The 20,320-nt window shown below is 43.6% G+C and overlaps 3 protein-coding genes across 8 annotated transcripts in view; 1 reads left to right on the top strand and 2 right to left on the bottom strand.

Annotated features, from left to right (window-relative positions):
• Positions 1 to 9,268, bottom strand: part of LOC131886401 (calcium/calmodulin-dependent protein kinase type 1-like) — a 16,589-nt gene extending 7,321 nt beyond the window's left edge. For 2 of the 6 annotated variants that reach the window (XR_009373915.1, XR_009373916.1), the window contains exons 1-3: positions 8,034 to 9,267; positions 1,662 to 1,796; positions 308 to 382 (exon numbers count right to left, since the gene is read on the bottom strand). Coding sequence is in view for 3 of the 6 variants with exons in the window: in XM_059234712.1 (XP_059090695.1) it covers positions 183 to 257; positions 1,662 to 1,796; positions 8,034 to 8,158 (335 nt within the window). In the remaining 3 variants the exon portion in view is untranslated. Of the gene's footprint in view, positions 1 to 182; positions 258 to 307; positions 383 to 1,661; positions 1,797 to 8,033 lie in introns of all 6 variants that reach the window. The other 4 variants (XR_009373914.1, XM_059234712.1, XM_059234711.1 and 1 more) reach the window with 4 other exon arrangements.
• Positions 9,269 to 16,460: 7,192 nt separating this feature from the next.
• On the top strand, positions 16,461 to 17,792 carry LOC131886407 (dephospho-CoA kinase-like). Its single transcript, XM_059234719.1, has one exon. The coding sequence runs from the start codon at positions 16,748 to 16,750 to the stop codon at positions 17,480 to 17,482; it is 735 nt and encodes a 244-aa protein (XP_059090702.1). The 5' UTR covers positions 16,461 to 16,747; the 3' UTR covers positions 17,483 to 17,792.
• On the bottom strand, positions 17,746 to 20,320 carry LOC131886410 (ubiquitin-conjugating enzyme E2 N). Its single transcript, XM_059234723.1, has 5 exons — positions 19,985 to 20,320; positions 19,056 to 19,146; positions 18,684 to 18,839; positions 18,254 to 18,617; positions 17,746 to 18,129 (listed from the first exon to the last, which is right to left on the bottom strand). Exons 1-4 carry the CDS (start codon positions 20,012 to 20,014, stop codon positions 18,439 to 18,441), a joined length of 456 nt encoding a protein of 151 aa, XP_059090706.1. The 5' UTR covers positions 20,015 to 20,320; the 3' UTR covers positions 17,746 to 18,129; positions 18,254 to 18,438.

Below are 20,320 nucleotides of genomic sequence, written 5' to 3'. Positions count from 1 at the left end.
AACATAAGTACGAGAGGAGGAACAAAACTGAGAGTTTACCCATCAAACTATTGGAACAGAGAAAACAAAAAAAAAATTTAAAAAAAAAACTTGCACTCATGATTATGAGCAAAGAAGGTGGTCTTCAAACAATCAGAACGACCTCCCTTCAAAGCCAGCAGTAGCAATTGTCCGTTACTCACAGTTCCATTACTAAATAAACTTTGTTTTTCTCTTCGTGAACCTCAAGAAGTTCAACTATATTAGGATGATGTAATCTGAAAGAGGTAGATTAATAGATTAGTTCAAATGAGACGGGTCCACTTACAAATCCATAACAAGGTAGACGGAAGATTTGCTCTCGTAAGCTTCCAGAAGTTTTACAACATTTGGGTGGTCCAACCTGAGTAAAGGAGAAACAAATAAACCGATAATAACATCTCATTAGCAAATATGGCTGGTTGGCTGGTTGGTTGGTTGGTTGATATGGGCGTAAAATCATAATCTTAAACTACATGTTGATCTAGTAAAGTAGCCAGATGTTCAGCCAGATCCCTCTCAAGTAGAGAGCGAGGCCAACTCATTCCCTCCAATGTTTGTTGTTCCCTTTTGGAACGTCTTCTTGAGTACACACCCTCACCCACACCCACACAACGAAGGCCGAAACACAAACAAAACTCGGCCCTTCTTCGTTCCATTTGGAAGTGGACCAAGGACCGAAGGGCTCCCATGTCTCTTGAGAGTTGAGAGCTATGATGTGATTACTTATTCCAGATTCGGAAACTTGTTCCACAAAATTGCAAAACTCGCGGTGGAACCAACTAATTGAAGCATGTTTGTCCGGGTAATCGGGGCAAAGTTGGCCAAGCCACTGGTCTTTTTCAATATTAATAAACAGGTGGGTGAACCGAACGCTTGGAAAATAACGAGTTTCTTAAGAAAAGTCCAAGTTTCCAGCTGCTTCGTAAGGCATTCGTTGCACGTGCACAATACGAAACGAAGGACGCTCCCTCCTTGTCATGCCACGATATTTACTCCATTTCGATGTATGGAGATATGGATCTACATTATTGGCCAAGAGCGATTCATGACGCCCATAATACTTTATTGGAAGCCTGCTTCCATTCATTCATTCGCCCTTTCATTCATCACATATGGACAATATTACACACATTCACACTTGGGCTCTGTGCATCCAAGATCGGCCTTCTCCAAGGTCAAAATCAATACAAGGTCCATTGGCGGTCTCTTCCATTCCTCAGCTAACACGTCATCGTTGTGCGGAACAATCCCCTCGTCTGGTTGTTAATCTCACTTCCATAAGACAGTTCTGTATTCTCGAAACGAGTAGTCGGCTTAATGAAGATTCCGGATGAGGACCCTCTGATCTGCGTTGACCTTTACTAGAGTGGCTACTAAATAAAAAAACCCGAGGATAAAGAGTTAATTAAAGCTCGTTGGGAGCCTAGCTCAAATCAGAGTCGGGTGGTTGAACTGTCACCATGAGCCTCGCTCGTTATCTCGTCATCTATCGCTTTACGTTAAATAGGCCGTCAACGACCTGCTTAGTAACGAAAAGCAGTAGCTTCGCTACAAGGACAATCTCCCGCTATAGCCCAGTGAAGTTTTCAATTTCGAGTGCCCTCAATCAAATTTTGAGCCAAGTTTTGCCAGTTACTCACCTTCTAAGAACTCTGATCTCGTTCTCCAGGGAATCCTCTTTGCCCTTGAGCGCCTTCTTATCTATCACTTTGATGGCATGAAGTCTGCCCGGATTGTCTTTGCTCTCGGCCAAGCGGACTTGAGAAAACGCACCCCTGCAAGAAATAAGAAACGAGCACATGACATGATGGAGACTCAGTAGTACTGAAACATAAATACAAAGTTAACCAAGTTCATCAAAATGCAAATTTTGTTCTAGGCTAGAAAAAATTAATCAAAAAACTTTTTCCTTTCTAGCGCTCTTTTATCTCACTAAAGAGCCCTTAAAGCGCATGGGTGAAAGAGAGCTTGAAGGGGGCGTCCTCGTTTTCGTAGGTTTTCATTGCTTTTTGAACGAGTCTGCTAGTCGGCAGCAGCAGCAGCAGCAACACTATTAAACCTGATGTGATGAGAAGCCAATTTCGTAAGGGTCAGTGCCAACCTGACATCTTTAGAGTTCGCTTGTTGATACAAACGACCAAACATCATTACTCGCTCAAAATCCCCCAAGTCCCCCACGACTCAAGAGGAAACCTCATGTCAAAGTAAACCATCGTAACCAAACCCTTTGAACTACAAAAACTGGGAAGTATAGCACACGACGAGTGGAACTGATCTCATCTCCGCTCCTTCCACTTCTCCCTTTGTACATTGAACGAGGTTGGATCCAATCTTTGTTCCCATTTCCACCGACAAGTTCAACCACGTCCAACATGATCAGCTGTCAAGTCCGTCATATCTTGAAAACGCAGCTTGGAAGTGAAAAGCAAAAGCGGGCTTCCTCTCTGTGTTTCTGGTTGGTCTGCCTGAGAAAGCCGTTTTCTTTCGTTTACGCAGAGCCATGAGACTAAATCGAGCATGTGCTTGGTCCGTACTTGGAAGATCCCATTGAAAATAAGGAACTCCATAAGGGGAAGGGAGAGGGTATGTGCATTTCTTCATCGTGAAGGCTTCTGGCTTTGTCACCTTCAGCCTCTAACATCAGAGTGAGACAAGTAAGACGCTAGAACGTCAAGAGCCGGAACAAAAGGCCTTGTAAGCACAAGACAAGAGATGTCAGCCTGGCGTTCCAGGTAGGAGGCCGCATGAGATGGATATTCAACGAACGCTAATGCTGAAGTTCATTTGGAAGTAATTTCGGTGATTGCAATGCTGATGGCTTTTTATTGAATAATCTTGTCAGCGTCAGCATCTTTTTAGATTGGATGGCCTTGGTCCTCCGTCAAAGTTGGACCAAGATTGCATTAATGATTTACCTCAGGTCTAATTGTTTCCGTGATGTGCAGCACCTCACTCGTATTTGGTTATAGGCCTCAAGTCACACAAAGTCCTTCAAAGTCTACTTATTTGCGAATACATTACATATGTTGATAAACTTTCAGAAAGCTTTGTCTATTTCCACCAACTACATTCAATTTTTCCAGCGCCATCTGTCGGGCCTATTTTAGGGTCTTCATCGCCAAAGGCTGGTACGAGTTGCAATTTAAGAAGGGCTCTCCTGAGCCCGTCATTTGGCTCGTAATATTTGCTTTAGCCAGAGTTTCGTGAAAAAGACCAAAAGTGGTGGTTGAATCATCTCCAGTAGATTTGGTCCAAATTGCGCAATAATAGCCCGACCAAAGGCTATTAAAGCCGACAAAAATACGAGGCCATTGAGCACACACGTTGAAAGTGGAACTCCATGATATTTCCTTTATTGAGGACGTCATAAAGAGGAGAACGTTCTTTCTCCGCTGTCGTCGTCGTGGTTGTTGCTGATATATCATCTTTACACGATACTGTATCTGAAGAAGAATGAGGCACGACTGGATTGTGGCTCACTGATCTAAAAGTTCCGGAATATCTGTTCAAAAAAAGTAACGGGAATATGCTTAGCCTGGTCTAATAGCTCTTTTGAGCGCCATGAAATGATGACTCGAGACTTTTTTCTCCTAATCCTTCTCCAGATCTTCTCCGATTCACATTCGTAATACGAGACGTGCCTTAGAATGTCTTTAAGCCTAGGGCCAAGGACATTTAAAATGGGCCCTAGTGGAGTGGACCACTTCGTTCCAAAGCACTACAAAGGGCAGGCACCAGATGGAAAATCTCGATGTTTTATTAGTAATAACCCCTCGGTATAGACAGCGTGGAAACGCATCAGAGCGCACAATTGTGCTCTCGAGCAGCTCCAACTCTTTTGGCCTTTCCCGAGGAGAAGAACGGGAACAATTGGTCAGTTTTGGAACCAGCCCTTTCCTTGATCATGTGAACTTGGTTCCAAGTCGAACGAGGTGCAAGAAGACCTTCAGAACTCGACGAGGGAATGCCGAAAGGGTTACTTGCCCTTCAGCTCTTCTCTCTCGCTCATCTCTCTCAAGCCTCCAACTAAACAAAAAGGACTTGTGGAACAACGAACACGATTGCTGGGTCGTAAATTTGAGTTGTCCACTCCAAGATGAACTAAGAAGCCGGAGTATTGAAGGCGTTTGAGAATCAGGTGGAGTACTTGGGTGCTTCAGAGAGTAATGCACTTCCAGAAGATCAAGTTCAATGAAGTAATGCAACTGCTGAATTGAGGGAACCTGGAACTTAGTGATGATCCCTCATATTGTGCTTAAAACCTGTACGAGAGCCCTCAAAATCTCCAGGCATACCCATGAGTAGGTAGTACCCACATCCCAAGGAGATATGGATCTGACATGCCCTTGGTCTCTGGCTGCTCCTCAATCTTTCACAAACACGCATGAAATATGATCAGTTTATGAGTGATGATGGAACAAACCAAAGAACACTCTCAGCCTTAGATTTAGTGCTCTCTCTAGGAATTTCTCCCTTTCGTTTTTCTTTCCATCTCAACCAACCAAAGCGGTCAAAAGACAGATGAATGTGAAAGTGGACCTCGCCCATGCTGGAACAGCAAACACAGCAAATGACAGGGGACACAATTAGTTGGCAGGATAAGACGACGAGGCCATCAATCGGTCTTCTTCAAGCCATCTACCAACCACGCGTTTGAAAGAGTTGTCGGGGCTGTCCCCGTCAACCGCCCTCAGCTCAACGAGGCAGGTACAACAATATCCACAAGAACAAACATTCCGGTTAAGCTGGCAAGATTATCCAATTCTATTCTTTTGTTCAGACCGTCACATTCGTGCTCAAATAAGATTTGAATAATGCGGTTGATCTCTTGAGATTATGGGTCAGCCTGCGATGAAGGAGGAAAACACCCAAGATGTCCGTACAATCGCAAAATCTTCCCAAAGGTCCAAGTGGGATATTTAGGTAGAAAAATCCGTCCCATTTGTCATCGATATTGAAAGGGAAAGTTTTTTTTTTCATTTGACAGGAGAGGCTGATTGAATAAAATGAGAACAAAGACATTGACGAGGGTCTCTCAAAGAACTCTTTGAGGAGCTAGAGGAGCTCCTTTTTTTCCTGGAACAGTGAGAACTGAACTTTTCTGTATTCCAGAAGGCATAATTACCTTGTGTAACAACTACCAGAAGTGTAGTTCAGCAAGCAGTTCTCTTGCAGGCGCAGCTTACTCACTTAAAAAAAAAGTTGCCTTTTGCGCATGACTGAAACACTTTAGAGCAAGGCCTTGTCGTTTCAACCACGCGAGAACCTGTTTTTGTCACTGGACCAGAGAGAAAAATCGATGGGCAAAAAATCCGAAGAAGAACCGGTCATTGGGGCTGAATCGCACCTCAACCTCAATGCCAACAGGAAAGTCTGCCCGGTTGACATCGCAAATCCAATACTCAATCATGCCACCAAACGAGTACAGAATATACGATGAGAGTCTTCCGTAATGGCCATGCCAAATTTCCATAACCTCAAGGCTCGTTCTCTTGGTCCCAATAGAAAACCTACCACATGGTATTTTAAGGACCCGAGCCAAAACAGGAAGTGGCCATGTTGGTTGGGTTTGCCGTACATTGATCTGGAAATAGTCAAGAAAGGCGGCAGGTGCTCCATGGAATACAGCACACTTGGTGTGATTCTATCAGCAAGGTTATGCCTACATAGCTCTCTGTACCTGGATTGTGCCACAGAAATAGTAGTATGACATGTCAACGCAAGAATTCAACCACTACCAAATGAGGTCGGATGCCAAAGAGTTTCAAAACAGTAATGGCTTTTGCCTGGGAAACCGATTCGACATCAGGGGATCCAAGTTTAGCTTTGAACTACTGGACTAGATTTGAACTTGGTCGGGCATCTCTTTTTTGTGATCCCAATCACTTCTCATCCAAGTGACGCAGTTGAACCAATTTGGTTTCTTTCCTCTCTAACATTCACGCCACGTTTTGCAATTGGCATAATGAAGAGCCAGAGGAATGCATGAAAATTCTCATTGTCCCCATAGGATAGAGAAATGCATTCCAAAATTCAAACGTCGGTCTCTTTGGTAGAAGTCCGCCCTCAAATTGAATGCACTATACACTCCAGTGGTTTGGATCAAGTTCTAGTGGAAAAAGGCCAGACGGTTAAGTCCTCTAAAGAAGGGTTCAAACTCTGGAGAAGATTGGATCATTATTTTCTTTCCTTGGTGAAGCAGATCTTAGATTGAGAAGAGTAAACAACATCCAGTTGGTCTTGGGACAAGAGCCAGACATGTCATTTAATCTTTTTTGGGGTGAACAACATTCCATGTTTTGTAGCGTTTATACTGTAACTGTAACGAAACTGAACTATGAATCAGATCCTTTAGATCCGCAGATCTCGTTTTGGGTATTATGTCTCTGTGCGTCGGCATTGAGTAGGATCGGAAGCACTCCTTTGGAACATCCAAGACCTTTGACCGTAAGTCCCAAATGGTTCAGTTAGTCTCCTGTATTTTCAATGTTCCAGATGCTTCTGATTTTCAGACGAACTCTCGAGCTCACACGCAAAAAGCCTTCCGTCAAACTTTTTTGTGAGTCATCATTAAAGCCAAGCAAATTTTTCAAAAGCTCCGAGAGACGGGTAACTTTTCTACGACGGAAACTGGCAGCGGCTGTGATCCCTGAAGCCGAAGCAAATGTTAAAGAGCTTCCAAAGTTGCGAAAGCCTCTTCGTTGAGCAGTAATCCCTGCCTCTGCATGATGTTCTTGATGTTCTTGATGCTGTTATTGTTGTTGACAACGATGGCTCACCGGTCCGAGTCCTGGATGTCCTTCAGCGCTTCAAATGGACTCCGATCTTTCAGTAGATCTTGTACGACTACGGAGGAAAGAATCGGAACCAAGGAGCGTGAAATTGGAAACAGTGTAATTACACTCCGGAAGCAAATCTCGTACGGTTCTGCCTCTTGAGAATATCATTGATAGTGATAGTCGTCGTATTCTGTCAACTGCCAACTTGGCAAGAGGAGCCATAATGGGTTTGGAATGACATACTATCACTAAAGCCAATCAAACACATTAAGGGCCAATTGTCGTCTCCATGATTGACTCAAGGTCGAAGAGAAGCCAAGGAAGTACGATTTCGACATAGCCCCAAGTGTTATCGAAGAGTTCAATCCCGGACTTATATTAGCCATAAATCGCGAGAAAAACATTACATGTGCACGTAAAGCCACATACACAGGGGCTTGTAACAATATCACTTATCATTTCAGCCGAGCTTTGTGTTTTATGGCTCACTAAAGCCAAGAAGTCAACATGGCTAATCCACGTTTCAGCACCCCTCGATCACTTATCGTGCGGAAAAAGGAGTCAATTCCCACCGCAAATTTGTTTCGAATCCTAATCATGACATCTTTCTTCGCTCGTTCTTTCTCACACACACGCACAAATACATACGCGCATACCGTGCACACACACTCATCAATATAAAAAATTCACCCGACTTCCCTAGCCAACAACGAAAACGACAGAGACGACCTTGAAGCCAGAGCGCTGAAGGTGCCACTGGATTGGCCAAAACATGCTGCCTCATCAACTTGAACGAATCCACTGAATTCCGAGTCCTCCGTGGAGTACAAACTCGCCGATGTCTACCCCTCCATTACAGAGCTCATGAAATAATACTGCCGATAATGATGGCATAGCATTTTCGATCTCAGGTTGGCGAGTGATTCGGAATGAGATCCCCCTTGCTTGTTTACCATTAAAATAAACAAATCCGTCGTCCTCCCGCAAAAATTCGGAAGAACGGGAGGAGTCCAGCCAAAGCACCTACTGGGACATTGAAAGACACGAGTCTCCGTCAAGTGCTGAGCTGTTTCGGAGATTGGGGTTGGTCTGGAATTGATTTGAAGCGTCTGAATTTTGAAGCTCGAGTTGATGATCGAAGAAATGGAGATAGATAGGATTTGATGGCAAAGCGCGAGATTTAATGGTAGTCACTGTAAGTACTCGTGGTAATGGAATAGCGTGGATACTTACGTTCCCAAGACATCTTTCAGGATGTATTTGTCTTCCACAGTGGGCACTTTGGAGCTCTTCTTATCCTCTTTGTCCTCTTTTGGCGAGGATTTCGACTTATCACTCTTTTTCCCGAATAACGGCATGATGCGGCTTTTTTGGAGGGGATGTCCTCCCGTGTTCCAGTCACTCAAAAACGGCCGCGGACTACAAAGGCCAAACGGAAGCAACTTGTGACGTTATTCACACGCCCATGAACCGAAATGTTGCAATAAATATCGGAAAAATGGACAGCGACGCCTCTGAAACCTGCTCTCAAGACGATGTTACAATTCCACCACGTTGAGCCCAAAACACAAGTCTCTTTGAAGTTGCACCTAATGGATTCTTGATGATGATGGTAAAGGTGCTGTTGGTGGTGGAAGTATTAGTAGAACTGATACTGTTGTTGATGATGATGCCGATGGCAATGAAGGTGTTTGGCCTTTGACCAAGTGTGCACCTCGTTCTCAAGGGGTTTTAGAATCACCAGCTAGCTACAGAGGTGAGGTAGAATTGATTCGGACTCACAGAAGGATGTGGATACGTCAAAAACTGTTGCACATGAGTCCTCAATGTAGCACCTCTAACAAAGCCAAAGCTGAAAATCAATCCTGATTTTCCCCCACAAGAGACAGAGAGAGAAGTAATCAACCTCTTCCTCGTCTTCTTCCACTGTTCTTTCCTTTTTTTTATTCTTCTTCTGCTCCTTGTGCTTCTTCTTCAACTAGAATTCCTATTCCCTGCTGGCTGAGTTTACAGGACCAAACCAGTAGATTACTAGTCACACACTCCTCCTCACTTCCAAGGAGCCTCCTGCCTTCTCTTTTGCCACTTCGCCACCCGCCAAACCACCAGCGACCATCATTTTCCGTGCCGAAAATATCCGTCCGGGCCAAGGTAGTACTAATAGTAGTAGTAGTAGTGGTACTCTTCAGTGCATTCTCCGCGAAGGCACCACGGCCTGCATGGGCCTCCCTCGATGTCAGTGTATGTACGTGGCCCAATGGTCGAGGCCTTCTACGAGTGAGTGAGGCTGTGGTGGGTTGGAGGGAGAGAAGACGTGAAGGGCACCCACCACCACTCCTCCGCTAAGCCGGGAAGGTACCAGGATCGAAGAGGAAGACGACTTAGTACCGCACCTCGGCGTGTGCTACTGCCTCTCGCTCTGTTCCCTGTCCTTCAACTACACTTCCAAATTGGTCTTCGAAATGTTGGATCGGTGGTAGCAGTAGCTTTAGTGGTAGTCCTACCAGTCGTCGTCGTGGTCGTGGTCGTGGGTTTCGTTCGGAAAGTGCCTGGAGTGTCCTCGCGTGCGATGTCGGCTGTGATTATCCTTTCAAGAACAGGATGGATCACACTGAGAACAGGGTGTCCTTGGGCTTTGTGGGCTTTGGTGCCAGGCCTGTGAGAGCCGACAGCTGGATCGGAAGTGGGGGGATGGATGGAGGACTCGTTTCAGTTCAGAACAGAACGTCAGGCCGGCCGGCCGGCCTGGATGTTCCGTGAACTCCCTTCTCACTCTGTGGGAGTCAGGATTGCCTCGAGGACAGGACGGGGTTATTGCGTGGTGGAGCCTTTGGTGGGCGAGCAGGACGACATGGAATGGATAAAGGTCGGATGGCGGGATTGTGGCCCTCGACGAGTCCTGGAAGTAGTAGAGAAATGGCGTGGTCGTTGCTGACAACATGTATAGTAGTTTACCTAGTATAGTATAGTCTACCGTGACATTAGCAAGCACTCCCGTGTTTCGACTTGGCTGAGAGACTGCTTCCCGGTTCTATCCTGGCTAAATCCTGGAGTACCAACAAGAGACGGGAACATGCACCCCGCTGATAAAGACTGTGCAAATGTATTTACTGCCTACTGCCTCTCTGCCTACCTTCGAGGTTCATGAGATCGACGATTGAGGCGCCGTCGTTAGTTGTTAACTAAATCATAGTCAATCATGAGGGACTTACTCCATCCAAGACAGTCTCAAGTGGAGCTCATATCTGGCACTCGCGAGCCTTAGGAGTTGGGACTAAGGGAGAACAATGGAACCACACATGCATGGGCCTTATCTTATTCGCACATGGGACGGCGGGATAGGAGGCCAACGAACCTAGCAGGGGCGCCTTGTTGCTCTGTCTTTCGGTTGGTCAAGACTCAAGGGTCGTAAGGAGTATGAATAGACGCAGGAAAGTGGCCAGGAATTGGAGCTTTTAAGGCGGAAAGGATGTCCGTCCCGTACCTCCGTACATGCTATGTACTAACAGTAAATGACGACTTAATAGAATGGTCAGCCTTCACAGTTGGTCTGACAGGGAATTTGACTCCTGTGGTCAAATTCCCTGAACAGGGACAACATTTAAGAGTCGTTGTGGACCGACGGTCGGTCGGTTGGTCGGAGGGTCGGAGGGTCAGAGCCTAAACGGTGGTGGGCAGATATTGCAACGAGAAATGAATTAAAATAGAAGCCCTAATTCATAAGCGTAAGCGGGCATGTCGAGAATTCAAATTAGCCTTTGGTTCATTCTAGTGGAATGTAAAAGGTCCCTGTGTGAAGCAGGCAGTCTTTCATACAAAATTGTAATCTGGTTACCCAATCTCAGAATTAATTACCATTCAAATGGATGGCTTTGAATGTTTCAATCCAGAGAAGGGGGAACTTTCGGGGATGAATGTGAATTCAAACATGCCGACGAGAACCAATGTGAGTATGCATTTCAAGTGCTTGATCATCGCGTGGTTATTATGGTTTTAAAACTTCCCTCTGACGAATTTTAGAAGCCAAACAAAGTGCTTGAAATTGAACTTTACATGACGATATTGCTTTATTTCCATGTTCCAATCGCTTCAATACCCTGGAAAGTGGAGCCTTAGCATTCGTAAATTGATGAATCGGAGGGGTCCTCTGACAAATTAATTCTGTAATTATGCATGACCCTAACGTCAAGGCTCGACGGCTGAGCAGATCTAATTAGTTTTACTCGAGCTCTCTAAGCTCGCAACGTCTGCAATGCCTCTAGTATTGTTGAAAGAAGGACCTCGGAGGCTTCAACTCATCCTCAATAGAGTCGATCTTGCATATCAAAAGGTCTGAAGTGAGTGTGCAACAACACATGGATGTACATAAAGATTCGTCTTCACCTCATGATCCATGGTAAGATTGATGATGAGCACATCTCTGAATAGCAAAGATTCGGTACCCGCAAACACTCATTAGTTGACTCCCTTCAGGGGCAAATGCCACATTATGACATGAAAGCATCGTTCGTACTTGAATTAGTACGGTTATCTGATTGGATAGATTGACCGACCCTTTAGGGCTTCAAAAAAATGGAATCTCTTGTCGGTTGAGCCTTGAAGAAATGGTCAATTCTAAAGCCTAAAGATCTGATAGCGTGATATCTCATTTTGGAAAAGGAGATTTTTTTTGATAAATCATATTTTGGTAAAGGACTTTCTATAATGGCGAATCAGATTCGTATTTTTAAAGCTACTATACTATATTTTGTCAAACCTCTGCTTGCAGGTCTGATTTTAGTTAGGTCAATCAGGTCATTATTGAGCCACTTTCGCTCAATTTTTCCCCCAATTTTCATCCACTTTCTCTACTTTATTTGAATGTTTCCGGCATTTTTGTCATCAAACCCACTCTATTTGCCCCTTTTGCCTCTGGGGTTACTTTCCGCTTTAGCTACTTTTATTTGCCAGGAACCTCCGTTTTGACTCATTTCATACGTCATCTCGGATCAATTTGACTTTTAAGTGCATCAAAATATTTTCCATAAATCGCCTTTTACTTGTTTTCATTACCATTCTGTCTGTTTCGATTAAACGTTCTTCCTTTATTATGCTAGTCCGTCCACTTTAAAAGATGTCCTTAATTGAACCTAAAACAGAAGTCGTCATTCATCGACCACTTTGAAGTCACGTTTAACTAGACGGAAATGAGACTTGCATCGTCAGTTTGGGTACATATTTGCAATCGATGAGATGCCGAAAGAGCCCTTTTTTGGTCCCGAAAGCATTTGGCAAACCAGTTTCACGGAAAACAAAGTCTTTTAGGCTGACATTTTGCCAATGGCATGAACAAAATTGATCATATTTAGGGTTATTGTGGCTTGTAACAATTCAATAATTATATATTGGAACCAATGATATAACTTCTTCACGAACCTTCTAGTCTTAGTAGAACATTGAAGTGACGAGATTGACTAACAACAGATCAGTCCCTGGGTGTAGATAACTTGGAACTTATCCCACCAGCTTTTGAACAAAATGCCAATCGAAAATTCTTGTTTCCAGTGGGAGAGTATTCCAAATACGAGGCTTCTCCTAGTGAAGAAATATTTCCTGACCCCAAAGAATGCTCTGGGTAACCCTAGACTAATGTTTGCATTTGCACTGGTGTCAAATTTGTGATCCACGAGGGGGAGACGAGAGTTGCCCATCAATTGTTTTAGCTCAGGCATGATTTTAAGCATCTCTATGCAGCATCCCCTTTAGCTCTCCCTCCTTTTCTTAAGGATCTTCAGTCTCAATGGTTCAGGTTGTCCTCGTACGAACCAAAAGGCTCCAGAATCAATCTTAGTGATGCACCTCTCTGGACATCCTCGGGGAGTTCAATATCCTTCTTGACTATGAGTTCCACAATCGTAAGTTGAAATATAGATGTTGGGGAATAAAGTCTTCGTACATTTGATCTCCACCTACACTAAAACGAGTTGTCCGAAGCGAAAAAGTTCTCTTCACTTGTCACAATAGTGAGCCTCTCTGACAATTGCTGCTATATGCGCCAAAGGTTTCATTTTTTCTTGGACGATGGTGCCAAGATTTTTTTATTTTGAAAAACAGGTTGAATTTGCGCCTTTCAGATCTTGGACCTGCGTTCTGCTGTTTTTGACCCCAAGTGAAGAGCTTTATATTATTTTCGTTAAAGTGCGTACTGCCCACTACATAAGTCTGCTAATTTATATCTATTTTGGATCGTAAGTGCATAATGGGCACTTTTTTGTATACAGGAAAACAGGTGAGTTTCTCAGGGGTCTTTTCTAGGAGTTTGATGCCTGGACGTTATTCAGGATGAGCATACGCCAATCGGAATGGTGAGTGGATGCTCATACTGAGTAATGTCCAAGTCTGGACTCTGATGTAAGAGTGTTTATAAAAAAACAAGGCTTAGGGTCCCTAAAGTTACCAGGGTTAGATAGGCATGTAGGGTTAAAATATCATTTCCTTCCATCTCTCAAGCATTTCCGAGTTTTGTGTGACCATCGAATGCACTTAAAGAAGAATTGCCAGGTAATTGTCTATGAATTGATGAAGGGAGATCACCAATTTAAATAAGAAAACAGGTTGGTCCAAGGATGCTCCCTTGAACAACGTCAATATTGATGGCTTCCCATTCTGTCCCATTCCCTTTTTGCACCACTTGATATTTAACAAGAAATCCACCCATTTTTTTCCATCAGTCTTACTGGAAGTCGAGGTAAAAAACATCCTCCACATGAATGGATCGAGTACGCGTATGTTGCGCAGCTTCGTTTTTGGGAAGAAGCCATGTTGTGCACATGGAATGTGGTTATTTCATAACAAAGAGTTCAAATTTTTGGTGTTTGATGATGCCCTAAGGTATTTTGGCAATTGAGCAAGTAAGGGAAATAGCTCTGTAAGTTTTTTTTGTTTAAACTTTTTATACAAGTTTCAAAATATACAATATCAACAAAATATTGAAATGATTGCTCCTTAGAAGAGCATTCAATGATATTGTTTTGGGCAATGCCATGTAGTCTTTTTATGACAGATTACAAGAATACCTTGAAAAGTCCGATTTTTATTGCCCCTGATTGCCTTTGGTTTCAATGAGCATATCTGACTCAGCGTACCGAAACCAAAACCTAATAACAAAAATTTATTCTCCTACAGCGCTCAAGGGCATATATTTTTTGGACAATTCAAGGCTCTTTGGATGTATCACCTTGATCTTTACTAAACGAGTATCGTTCTGATGCTTAATTTTAGTACATCGCATGAAATTTGAACTTCGAAAACCCCAGCACAATGGAGTAGGTGCCAATTGTACAAAGCGAACGAGTGGAAATTACATGCTGGGTCTTTTTCATTACATTGCAGAAGGAACCGTAAAGGTAGACCATGTGGGATTTGTTATGCTGTCTCTGTGACCTTGGAACTAATCTAAGGGATCAATATGTACGAAAGCCTTTTCAGAATCGATAGGTGTTGGGTTCGATTTTTTCCTTGAATGACAATTGCGCAAGCGACAAGCAGCAAGAGGGTTACTCTTTACACATTGGTTACAAATTCTAATTGAGGGTTTGCTCAAATGCAAAGATATTCAGTTGCATTTTGCTTTATCATATGAACAAGAAGAACAACTTTTGGAAACATCCATCTTTGAAAGTGGCTCAGATAAATTATTTGCATTACATGAAGTTTTCGCGTCTCAAAACTTAGCCGATCAATAATATTACCACACTTAGCTACATGCAGTGATCAATTTTTGTAAATATCTATTTAGTAAATGCCTAGATTTTACAATTTGAAAGTTTCGTTTTGTGCTAAAATATGTCCCAGCACTATGTTACAAGTTTTTGCCACGTGATATGTTTTATTTTGGGGAAGCTAGAAAAGAACAAAAAATGTTATTTTTTTCTTCATTCAGATTTCTTTAAAAGCTAAAAATAGGAACAAGTGTCAGATAAAACTTATTCAAAATGCACAATTGGGTGTCCTTTTTTCCCGAACATGATAGCTACAGTTCCTTAGATTATGATTTAAATGGTATTAAGATACGTCTAACAGTTTTATTTTCAAATATGCCACTTAACGCAAGAATCGTTTTTGGTCATAATTTATATAAATATAATTATAAAAATACAATAGTGAAACATCCATCTTGAATAATTTTTAGGTATTATCGAAGAGTATTTTTAGCTTTTTTTAATACTTCAGACAGTTGCAACATTTTTGCTCTATTTTTCTATTTTTGAACTTTATGAAAGTAGCGTTTCTTGGCATTTGCTTCGAAGTTTAATCGGAGCAATTTGTGGACAAGTTTGATGCATAATGCTAATCTTGAAGTATGATATCTAAATCATCTGCCCAACAATTGTTGATGAAATTTCAACTAGAAACCTAACTAAGAGTGATAATAACAGCTGTCAATAACGTTTTCCAAAACGTTTGTTTTCTTCTTGTACATTTTAAGTGGATTGACCTACTGATCTGAGCAAACAACACAAGCGTTGATTTTTTTTTAATCAAAGTTATTCATTTTGCATGTGCAGCAATCGTTCCTAGAAGTCTTGGAACTCAAACAGTGGTGCGTGTACCACCGTGTATAAAAAGAAAGATGATCTTTGTCAGCTTGGAACCTGATTGGAAGTTCAAGAGTCCAATTGAAGCATTTTGTTGTTCCTTGTTTTCCAACAAGTAGCATATTCACAAGAACCATAGATTAAAAGAGATAGCCATGTATCAAGCACCAAGTAGGCTGGATCTGGCCAATTGGACCAATCATGGTATCATGTTGCAAGGCCATTACGGAATCGATCCCAGTTTCCCAGTTTCCATTTGCTGAAGGATGTGCGTGCAGGCATGTTCTTCGTCTCAATGTTGGAACACTCAGGGTTGCCGCCATGTCGTCAGTTTTTGTCAATATTTCATTCGGAGAGATTACCAATCTGACAAGAGACAAACAATCCCCTTGATGTATGTTTTCCCGAACAAATACTTAAAAGAGGACCTCAATTCCTGGAAACCCTCGTTATCAAGAGGGCCGATTTTTCGATCTCGAGCCTCGATTGACGAGAGCTCTAAACACTCCGTTTTCCCCCTGATCTCAGCCCTGGCGCCTTATTTTCCGTCAAGTGGTCTCCTTCAACAAAGTAGGATTGATGGCAAAAGATCAATGATTGAGATCAGCTCAGTTAGAAATATCATGTGCCCAATTTCCTGGGGCCAGAAAATATACATTACAGGGAATCCAACTAATCCTCAGCACTATTAAAATGTGAAAGATCATAATTTGCCTGATGTTTACCATTTAAAATTTAGATGGTAATTGGTCTACCAAGAATTTGAGTTGGCAGACACAACTAGCCCTTGAATGAAATGCTTGTCAAAAAATTTATCCAAATCCAACTTGAAATGTGCTACCGGATCAAAAACATCTGCCTGCTCCCACCAATTATTAAATTTGAATTTGGTTAGCCCCAATCTTCCTGCAATACAATACACCTTCCGCAACTTGAACAAGGCCACGAAACTGCGCCTAGCGACGAATGAAGAAACCTTCAAAAACCGGAAGGACCAGCTTCCCGCTCAATCCGCAACATGAGATCCCTACTCCCGCTCCCTCTGGATCCCGAAACGCAAACTATCCAACTAGAGAGTCGAGAATCAGTGCTGATGAATGACCATCATGGTGGTGGTTGAGTGAGTGTCTGTTCCTGAAAACTACAAACATACGTACACATACGTTCACCCCAGAGTACTAAGCATATATGACCTAATGAGTTCAACTTAAGATAGATCCAGCAGTGAGTGAGTGAGCGAGTGAACGAGTAGTAAGTAGTCCCTGGACGCTGATTTTGTTCTCGACCTGCCAAACGCAATGTTGATTGGTGTGTAGGAACTAGGAAGGCGTTTGCTCGTTACACAAGCACTACGAGAGTAACGCACGCAGCATGTTCTTGGTGGGCTTGACCGGTGGTGTGGCCACGGGTAAGAGCACCATCGGGAAAATGTTCCTGGATCTGGGTGTGCCCATCATCGATGCGGATTTGATGGCCAGACGCATCGTGGAACCCGGTCGATCGGCTTGGCACCAGATCCGAGAAGCCTTTGGATCAGGCGTGTTCCATTCCGAAACGGGAGAAGTGGACCGAGCTGCGCTCCGGAAGATCATCTTTGAGGACGACCTTCAACGCGAGAAGCTCAATCGGATCACGCATCCCGAGATTTACAAGGAGATGTGCTGGGAGGTGGCCAAGTGTGCCCTGAGTGGTCACCAGTACGTGGTCTTGGACCTGCCTTTGCTCTTTGAGGCCGGTGTCATGGTGGACTACATGCATAAGATCATCGTGGTCACTTGCGAAGAGGACCTTCAATTACAAAGGCTCATGGAGCAACGCTTGTTGAGTGAGCGAGAGTCCAAACTCATGATCAATGCACAAATGTCCTTGGAGCAGAAGGCCAGTCGAGCCCAGTTTGTCATCGAGAACTCGGGAAACATGGGCGATAGTCGGGAACAGGTGGAGAAGATCCACGAGGAGCTGTCCAGCTCGCCGTTCCACTGGAAGATCCGATTGATCTTTGGCATTGCATTGGGAGGAGCTGTGGGGCTGTTATGCTTTCTCACGCGAGAAATCGTCAAGGCCTCCAAGATGGGCGGCAAATGGAGTCCGCTCACGCTTCATTAAAGTCAGTGGACGATCATGTCACCGACACACCGACCCGGTCCGCATATTTGCCTCAAATACATTCGTTCAATTCGCCTTCTCCATTCGTTATCCACAATCTACCATCCACCCTGATCTAAATTTTGATCCCCAAATTCTCAGTCTTTGTGTCAAGGAGCCACGTTCTCAAATCTGCCAGTGAATGCAGCCAACGTAGGGTTCAACCATCGCCAGTTAGTCGTGTTTCGAACTGTAGAGCTCAGCGTTCAAGAATGATATCCGCGTTTGGTTGATAACTATCACGAATAAAATATATTTTTTTTCTCCTGAATGCCGTTGTCCTCCTCTTACATGATGAACGATCGAAACAGTGCAGCTTGATATTATTTAAGCCATTATTGGTGCTTCAGAGGTCGGAGGTGAGAGGGACAAATACCTACACGGAATCAGTCGCAAATCCGGGCTCTAGCTAGCTATCTTAGGTGTATGAATATCCAGACAGATGGAACGAAAATGGGCGGTGAAGAGAGGAGGAACCTTCTCAACTTGGTGGCGATTGGATTGGGGCTGAAGAGTGTGGCCTTGGACGAGAATGCACGTGATTTTTATCAGAAGAAATGGTGTTGGGGGTGGTGGTATCCTGGTGGATTGTATGTAGATTTATCTATCTGCAATGGAAGCGATGTTCAATAACAAGTTATCGACCATCCCCGTGTAAGATAACCGCATTTCTGACCGTGGCTCCATAAACATGAGATGTTGTTCAAATTCAAATGCTGAGCTTATTCTCACCTTTATAATCAAAGCGGAGCTAGGCGGTTCAAGGTCCATGTCACAATGAGGGGATCAAAAAGGATTGCGACCGACGTCGGATCAAACACACTTGAACTCGTCATCGTCGTCGGCGATCATAATAGCAAGATTATGTGGATAGTTGTCTTAAGGTATTCTTCTTCGTAAGAGGTTGAAGGCGCATTTCAGTTGCCCATGGCGTAGGTCCTTGTCCAATCTCGAGCATTGCGAATGGCTTCCACTTCGTTCACTTTCCATAATTCGGCCACATCGTTGGCCAACGGGTCATCCGGGTTCGGAGCGGATAGTAACGCTTGAATCGAGAGCAGCACCGTGCGAATCTGAAGGGCGGGGCTCCACTTATCTGGAAATAGGGGCAAGCTATGAGTAAATCTTTTGCAGGAAGAGAGAAGAACCTCGTCCGTGTTACCTTTCAGGATATCCAAGCAAATGCGACCCAACTTGTCGATGTTGGGGTGATAAATCTTGGTGATGAAGCGGACCTTGGGCGCGGACATGGGATAATCCTCCGGCAAGAAGAGCTCTAATTTGAACACACCTCCTTCGAAAGGAGATCCCTCCGGACCTGGAATACGTTCATAGATTTCAGATGAAGAAGAAAGGACAATTTAGTATTCGAACAAATTTTTTTTTCAAGAATTGTGATTACACACTCTTTGTGGTTTCCTTTCCTGGCATTGGCGGTTAGTAACAATAACCAAAGCATTTTCCACCAAAGCATTTTTTTTTCGAGCCTTCCTTTGAAGAAGATCAATCCCACAAATCTGGTGTCCAATCTTACCTGCCACCACCACATGAAAATATCTGGCATTCGAATCATCAGGAATGGCCGAAATGCCCGGAACAGGCTCTTGCATCAATCGCTGCGTCTCCTGAAATAAAACCGACGACACAAGTCAGTTGGATGTATGTACAATGGTTTGAAGCACACCGCTTACTTAGGCTTATGTTGCGAGGTGTTTTTAAAATCAAAATGCATTCCCCTCTCATCTTTTTTAGCACCATTTATGTCGATAAAAGAAAAGCAAATTGATGCCACCCGGGTCCAGTTGGGGATAATGCTGTTTTCAGCCTAGCCAAGGCTGGTGCGGAAGAACGCCCACAAGATGAAAAAGCCTCGGTGTGGATCACACAGATTACCTAGGTTTAAACCCAGTCGCTAAAGATTCGTATCATTTTCAACATAAGGGCCTTTAGACTTCATTTTTCTTGATGCCATATCAGGCTAAAGTAGGTTGGAATGTCAACATACTAGGGCAAAACTAAAATAGCCATAGCAGAAATTGAATGAAACCAGAAATGTTCAAAATAACCGACGCCATATTTCACATTTTGTAGCACCGATAATCAAACTTTATAGGGCGAATACATTTTCATTTTAAACCACAGCGTACCATGGCTTGATTTTGGCAACCGATGGAAATCAGAGTTAATCTCAGCTAAGAGTGAATCAATAACGGTAAACTTATAGGAACAAGTCAGTCAGCTTTTGGTTGGGATTACTAGAACGAAAATATTTGATCTGGCGACTAAACTGTTCGTGGTTATCAACCATAACCATCAGTGTGTAAACGCCATCAAAACTCGATCATCAGACCGTTTCCCCATTTCAAGGCAATAACCTCCCATCCCCAATCCATTCTCCATGATCTGACGGTCTAGCCGTAGCCGTACTCTGTCTCTTGACTCATACGGTATCATCTACATCACCTTGACGATTCGCCGAGGTAATCCAGCCATGATAGACAAAGGCTCAAGGGCCACGGACCGGACAGACTTTTGAGGGCGAAGGAGTAAGGGAGTCAACCAGAAATGGAATGGGCCAATTTCAAAGCGTCAAGTAGTGAGCACGACAGGGCGGATCACAAGGGTATCATGGGCTCGAGTCCGGGTCAGGAGGGACACCAATGTCCTGGGCTTCAGTTGGACTCAAACAAACACGCAAACCAACACACCCAGTCAGTCGGCGAGGCTCGCAAAGTTAGCTCTTGGTTCGACCGTGAACTCTTCCTTCGTGCTACTCAAGTAGTCTGTGGCAACAAAATA

The sequence above is a fragment of the Tigriopus californicus genome, chromosome 9, assembly GCF_007210705.1.
Source record: "Tigriopus californicus strain San Diego chromosome 9, Tcal_SD_v2.1, whole genome shotgun sequence".
NCBI classification, from domain to species: Eukaryota; Metazoa; Arthropoda; class Copepoda; order Harpacticoida; family Harpacticidae; genus Tigriopus; species Tigriopus californicus.
This window is presented reverse-complemented; position numbering and strand designations above follow the sequence as displayed.

What these genes read in the sequence shown, in the direction of transcription:
- LOC131886407 (XM_059234719.1), top strand. Translation starts at nt 16,748, where the DNA reads ATGTTCTTGGTGGGCTTGACCGGTGGTGTGGCCACGGGTAAGAGCACC.
- LOC131886410 (XM_059234723.1), bottom strand. Translation starts at nt 20,014, where the DNA reads ATGGCTGGATTACCTCGGCGAATCGTCAAG. An exon ending in TACCTCGGCGAATCGTCAAG is followed by an intron (nt 19,147 to 19,984) that starts GTGATGTAGATG and finishes GTTTTATTTCAG; the next exon opens with GAGACGCAGCGATTGATGCA. An exon ending in TTTTCATGTGGTGGTGGCAG is followed by an intron (nt 18,840 to 19,055) that starts GTAAGATTGGAC and finishes AACGTATTCCAG; the next exon opens with GTCCGGAGGGATCTCCTTTC.